At 37.7% G+C, this 7,332-nt stretch overlaps 1 protein-coding gene across 4 annotated transcripts in view; it reads left to right on the top strand.

The window, feature by feature from the left end:
- Positions 1 to 4,434, top strand: part of LOC111865079 (anillin) — a 64,872-nt gene extending 60,438 nt beyond the window's left edge. For all 4 annotated transcript variants that reach the window (XM_033751678.1, XM_033751677.1, XM_023852808.2 and 1 more), the window contains 2 exons: positions 2,410 to 2,582; positions 3,359 to 4,434. In XM_033751678.1, coding sequence (XP_033607569.1) covers positions 2,410 to 2,582; positions 3,359 to 3,503 — 318 coding nt within the window. In that variant the 3' untranslated portion in view covers positions 3,504 to 4,434. The remainder of the gene's footprint in view (positions 1 to 2,409; positions 2,583 to 3,358) is intronic.
- Positions 4,435 to 7,332: the final 2,898 nt, after the last annotated feature.

Genomic DNA, 7,332 nt, shown 5'->3' with positions numbered 1-7,332 from the left:
GCGACCACGCTAATGCCTACGCTTCTCCTTCCTGGGAGCAAGCAGGAATGCAATTCCAGATACTTCCACCTCCAGTAACTCAAAGAAAAAAACTCACAAGGCTAACACAGGCTTACCTGGTGGGGAAGGCCCTCCCTGCCTGGAGTCTACCAGCCAAACCATCAAGAAGAATTTATTCCAGCGCTGTCCGAAAAAGAATTTAGCTGCGGGAAAACACGTCCGCACTCGACGACTCCAAGCAGGAAGAGGGCTCCCATCAGTCGAACAGTCAAGGACATAGGGCACAAGGATGACGTAAGCACGCCACGGATTATAGAATAAACAGGTGAAGAGTGGGAGGAGCCGCTGCTGCCATCTAGAAGAGGGGACCTCTATGCAATGAGCCGAAAAGATCGGCTCAAGAGCATGAATTCTCAGTAAATTCATTTTAAAAATATACTGGGTGGTTCACAACATGGAATACCTGTGTTACGAGTTCAGTTGCCTATAGGGTAACACCCCAGAAAATCTAGTTTTCTGAAAGACATACACATCACAATTTTTTGTGACAAAATCTTACCAACCAAAATTGGGGTGCAGTTTACACACAGATTATCATTGAATCCAAGTTTTTCTTTAATTCATTGTTGTCACTGAAATGGTTTCTTGGGTTTTTTAAAAGTTTCTAGTTTGAATGGTGCACTGAAACTATTCAAAACTCTGGAATTGGAATCTGCTAATTCAGGAATCAGCAGCGTTATTACATCTTGCTACACTGTTCTTCTTTAAACTTCTGTTTCCTCAAGCGCTGAATTTTCCTTGTTGAACTCCATTTTCCAAATAAATATACAAGGGTTGGAAATTTAATAATGGCAACACTGCTGTAGACGCCATGCAACGGAACCAAATAATGTCGCTTATACCACACGTTGGTTACATACCTACCTTACCTCAGAGCAAATGGACTCTCCCTTCCCACATCACGCGCATGCGCAGTGACGAGAAGAACAGAGCCTCGAGTTAGCTGGCGGTCTAATGTAGTGTTGTCACTATGTTTTCGAGACAGGGACGACAGAGTTGGATAAAGATCGAATGTGCCAGAGGCTGTACAGCATGACAGTGTCATCAAGGTCTTCAAGAGGCTTGCGGGGAATCTGCATTGCCTTACAGAACAGTGGCAAGGTGGGTAAAAGCCTTCAATGAGGGACACCAAAATGTGGCAGACATGCATCGGCCAGGTTGTCCTAGTGTCAGTGAAGAAGAAGTGTATGCTCTTTCCGCATTACTGGAGAGTGATCAATGCCATACAATTTGTGAGCTGGCCCGAGAGGCAGGATTAGTGCATACAACTGTCCTTCACATTCTGAAGGAACGCCTGGGCATGAGAAAAATTGCATCACGATTGGTTCCGCATGATTTGACGGAAATGCAGAAATGGCAAGCTGTGGCTGATTTGTTCAATCGATGGGGCTGGGAACTGCTGTACCATCCACCATATTCCCCGGACTTAAGCCCTTGTGACTTTGACTTGATTCCTAAGATGAAGGAACCACTTCGTGGCATTCGCTTCAGAACTGTTCCAGAGATTCTTCAGGCAGTAGACCGCTCCATTCGAACTATCAACACAACAGGCACTGCTAAAGGTATCCTATGACTTCCACGTGGCTGGCAACGAGTTATACACAATGCTGTTGACTACATTGAAGCACAGTAAAACTTTGAAACATGCATCTGTTTTGTATCAGTTGTAAATAAATAGTTGCCACTATTAAAGTTCCAACCCTCGTACTTGAAGAAATATGGCTGAACCTGACATAAATTATTTTAAAAACTTAATTATGTATGCAGACACCACATGTTTGAATCCAGTTTTACAAACCATAAACAAACACTTGAAAATGGATGCCATGTTGTGCTATCTGAGAACTGTAAGACATGCAGTAGGTGGTTGTGCACGGCTTTCATTCAAGCCAGGCACTGTGGTCCTTACCTTATCATCTAATGATGACACAGATTGTTTCACTGACTGCTGTCATTATAATTTGCTGCATGTCAGATGGTAGCTGTTGTAGACAATGGCTGAAGCTATGATCCATATAGCCGAACTATGAGCTGTAAATTTTTAGTTATTCATGTGCAGAGAAGGAAAATTTTGGAATAATAATGCTGCAAATAGTAGGCAGTCATGAAAAATTTAGGCTCCTGGGAGACTTGGTGTCTGGGAATTGTAGACGTCTGGTCCAAGCTACTGAGTTGAATGAACCATAAAGATGGGAGGGCCCTCAAATAGTCTTAGGCAGTTTTACTTTCATGGCCCCACATATTAAGGACATTGCTTAAACTAGTATATTTCATTAGGATCCAAAATTTTCTTATGAGGTTCACGTAAGAGGTTTTGCTGTAAATAAATTTGAATTTATATGTTCTCAGGATCCAATTGGACAGATAGATCTCAGTACATGCATCACAAAGGATGTGAATCAGGTATCACGTACTGTTTGTGCACGGCCACATACATTTTTATTGACAACTGTGCAACCAGCATTGCCTGGCGATGAGGATTCTCTGGTCCTAGAACGACGTGGCCCACACACTGTCATTCGGTAAATAAAGTTATTTTCTTATTTGTATGATCATGTTCAAATTTGACTTGGATTCCTTACTACTGCCTCTTTCATTCCTACAATTCGCACTGCAGTCCCTCAGAATACATTTTGTCTCGTGTTCTGAAACTTGCTATACTGCAGTTTGAAGGAAGACTTTTGGTGAGCGTCCTGTCCACTCCCAGATTATTTTTATATGCGTAATTTGACTTGATTTATTTTACTATACCATTGTCATGTTTTAATTTTTATTTTCCTCAGAACTTTATCTAAAAAAATATCAATCCTTATTTGTCTCTCGGAATCAGGGTAAGAGATCACGTTCTCATTTGATTTCAGTTTGCAGTCAGAATCAAATATTACATTTTTCTCTGGTGTGACTATTTTTAAAATAATTAACCTCTTGAAGATTTCTTTAAATTGCGCCCTTCCTGTACTTGCAGCTATGTTGAAATGGCGGCTATCTCTGCTGTTGCAGTGTTACCTTATTTTTTAATGTATTCTGGTTTATATCAATAAGATATGCATTCTTTGGTAAAAGGGAGAACAAGAAGAGCATAAGGTTGCTATTTGTTGATTAGAAGATGAAATACTAGCATAATCAAAGTGGAAACCTCAAATATTAAAGACATGGGTATGACTTAAAGAGTGGCTGATCACATCTCAATAGACGTTTTTAGTTGACGGTGGCTTAATATGCAATGAACATGAACTAGTTTCTATTTACTAGCTTTAACTTTCCAATCTTTGTGGATGAATTTTCTTGTGTTTTACAGACACCTACTGTCAGCAGACACACGGGAGGATCGCCTTCTGTGGTGTACACAACTTAACAAGACTCTGGACATGTTGAGGGCTTGGGGGAGTAATCTTCCAGTTAGTCCCAAGTCTTGCATTCAGAAGTCTGCTAACTGTAGTTGAATTGCAGTTACCTTCAATCATTGAACTGTTTTGTGGAAACTTCTGCTTGTTTGACTTTGTAAAGAGAAATATTTTTTTAATGCTTATAAGAGAGGAAAGGTAGCACTTAATATTTAAAAATTTGCACTAGTATTGAAATAGCTTGCTTGTACACTGTGGGTTTGGGTCATGCTCGAACAATATAATGCTCAAGGATGCATGAATATATTATAATTTAAATTCTAAAGGGCTCTAACAAAGCTGTATAACACTCAGAATTACTGACTTGATGATGGACAAAGTCAATTCTTTAAGGGAAAGACAGTCCACTGATTCAGTAGAAACTTTTAGATTTAAATGAAGAGCTGAAATTATGTAAATTTTAACAAATATCACCAATGTTCATTGTTTTTAATCACATTTTATAACTTTTCATAACAGGCTGTTATATATATATAGTTTTGAATTGTCCTTGTCTTCATAAGCTCATAGCCTAACAGCAGGTAAATGTGAATTTGCTGTTATTTATTACAAGTGGAGAATTAGTCATAGTTTTAATTTTTATCATTCATAAGTCCATCTCCCAAATGCACCTGTTAAATATACACCTCATACATCCATGATCTTCTTAGTTACAGCAATGGGCTCAGATATTTATTTGTTCAATCTTCAAGGAGTGCATCCTTTTGTGTTATCACTGCGTATATATATTGGTTTTTACTGTCGACAACAAATCGCCAGATATTTCACTCACAGTTTTATGGTGTTAATTGTACATTTATTTGGGTTAAAATACAATTTTGCTATGTTTGTGCTTTTCATGAAGCCATCATCAGGCAATACATTCTACAAACTTAAATTATCAAGTCTGTAATTTGTATATGGATCCATATTGTAATGTGTTTTAAGTTCGGATCCCACTTTTGACACCAGTGTAACATGTTTGGCTACTGAAGACGCCGTTTGGATTGTTAATTGGTTTTATTAACAACCTACAAGTCGTAAATACAATTAATTATGACACTGTTATGGGTTTACACAATTTACAAACCCTACACACTAATCTATTCACTCTATCTTCAGTAGTCTTCACTTATTTACAGTAAAACATGGGAGCTATACAAGTGTCACTAAATTACACACTCCCAATACCTTCTCAGTTATCACCACTATCACTAATTATCACACATAAAATCTTCTAACCATGCATTTGGTTCTTCTTCCACAGCTGCTATATTTCAACTGAACTTATAACTTCTTCATAATTCACTTGATACAGCTGAACTCAGTGACTGCTAGACTTCAATTGAACTCCTTAGGCACTCACATAAACCCTTAGTCAGACAGCGAAAAACGCACCTCACTTCACTGTTGCATAATTGCCATGTTTACGGAGGTGTTGCTGGGCAACTCTGCCGAGAGATGTTTATTGCAACGCTGCGTAGCAACCAGCGCACTTTGGCTCGGCTAGGCATGGAGAAACACCGCTTTCCTTACTGTTGCATAACTTGGCAATCAACCGTTTATCAAGAGCCTGTCTTCGTGGTAACTCGTTCCACATCCCGTTGCCCAACAATGGTTTGACATGTCACAATATCTTACAGTTTTGTCCATTATTATAATCAGTTCCTAATGTTTGTATGCACATTATCACTTATTTGCTGTATAGGGATGTATTGATTAATTTTAAAATTTTAATATTAACTTCAAGATTAGTTTAAAATTAAAGAAAGTAAAATCATTAAAATTTAATGGGACTATAAATTAGTATCCATATACAAATTACAAACTCAGTAATTTAACACACTGATATATTGGGTTTTTGGACTTTATCCATCGTCCTAGTTTTTAAGATAACAAATAAAAACACGACGTTTCGGAAACTGGATCTGTTTCCATCCTCAGGTCCAAAAACCCAACATATCAGTGTGTTATACACCATCGTCAGAATCCTATAGTAACTATCAGTAATTTAAGTTTGTAGAATGTATCGCCTGATGATGGCTTTATGAAAAGCCAAAACATGTAGTGAAATTGTATTTTAACCCAAATAAGCGTACGATTAACATGATAAAAATGTGAGTGAATTATCTGGTAATTTGTAGACAGTAAAAACCTATGTATATATAGACATTTACTTGTTCATTCTCGTAAGTTCACTAGCCCTGCGGGAAATATAATTTGTCAAACTGACATATAATATTTTAAGAAAACAGCTAAAATAGTGAATGCTGCATAGCATCTAATCTTGTGCAGTTTAATAAGATGTGAGATTTAGATTTTAAAATTGTTCTGCATAAACAGAATGATTGAAGTTAAATTATGGTCATGTAGGATGTGACACCATATAGTCTGGTAAGTAGATACCGTGGAGAAGCCATGTTCATCTGAAATGTTGGTATCCACCTGTAAGACTACATGGTGTCACAAACCAGAACACCGTAAGTCTCAAGTAGAATAGTATTTCCTCTGACTTGGCTTGTGTGTTGAGACACTGCGATATTGTAGGTGGGTACTGATGTTTCAGAGAAGCACACTTCCCCCATCCTCAGGGTTGAAGTGTGTAAGGTGAGGAATTAGTTCAGTTGTGTTGCAGGTTGCATGGTAGAGGTGAGGAAGTGGAGCCCAGTCTGTCCAATGGGAATGGTGAGGAGCTGTGTGGAGGTGTAGGCAAAATATTCCTCTGAAATGTTGGTATCTGCATGCAAGGCTACATGGTTCCATAATCTGAAGACCACATTATTATGGAATAATTGATAACACTGTCCAGTCTGATTCAATTTGTAGATATTTAATGACCTTACATGTTTCAGTCAGCTGTGACCATCTTCAGAAGACAAAATCAACATGTTTAGGAACTACTATTACAAAGCTCATAATACATATTTAAAAGCTATCATATAAAAATTATTTAGAATAAAAATCATATTGAATCACACTGGACAGTGTTATCAATTATTCTATAATAATTTACTAGTGTGATGGTCCAGAATGAATAAAGTTAAGAAGACTACAAGTGTGGACAGTCAGTCATGAAAACTTCAGATCCTAAGTACGATAACATTCATTAACCTTTAAAGTATGGACTTTTAAATGTTGAGAGCCTGCTGTGGCTGGAATTTAAATGACCCTAAGTCTTTAAAGTTGCAGACTTTCAGAAAAAACTACATATTTTCTGTTCTATGCCATATAGAAATATGAACTAAAAACAGCCTGAAAAACAATTAAATTTTCTATGTATACAGAAAAGAGCAATATTTACAAATGAAAATATACTGTGATTATTTTGTCATGAATTGCAAAATATCTTTTATTATATATATTATGAAATTCCAAAGGGCTTACCCATAGTTTTTTCTCGAAACTTCAGACATGTTGATTTTGTAAAAATTAATCTCACTATAAATAATCCTTTGTTCAGACTGTATGCGAGTATGAACTGTGTCACTTCACAGTTTATGATAACTCCATTCAGTGCTCACACTTTGACGTGCGTGTGCCACTGGTCGAAGCAGTCCTGGACACACAGACCAACATCACAAATTTACAATAGAAGAGGGTGTTCCTGGTTTTCTTATTTAGTGAACACACATGACGTCTTTGTTTCCTTTTGGGTGGCCAATGTTGCAAATGTTTCATCTCTAGTCGACTCAGTTGGGCCCCAGATGAACTTGGCTTCCCCCGAGAAACACCATTGACCATGATATTCACCTCATGCGACTGTACAAGCAAATCTCGCACTATGATTTTGCAGAATTTTTTACATGTCATTTTTCCATATGACTTGTGCAATAAATAGGCATTGAGAATAGTCATGTCTAGAAGGAGGCAAAACAATTTCTTTGCCGAT

The sequence above is a fragment of the Cryptotermes secundus genome, unplaced genomic scaffold (genome assembly GCF_002891405.2).
Source record: "Cryptotermes secundus unplaced genomic scaffold, Csec_1.0 scaffold1654, whole genome shotgun sequence".
NCBI classification, from domain to species: domain Eukaryota; kingdom Metazoa; phylum Arthropoda; class Insecta; order Blattodea; family Kalotermitidae; genus Cryptotermes; species Cryptotermes secundus.
Note: the sequence above shows the minus strand (reverse complement) of the source record. Positions and strands in the feature narration are given on the sequence as shown.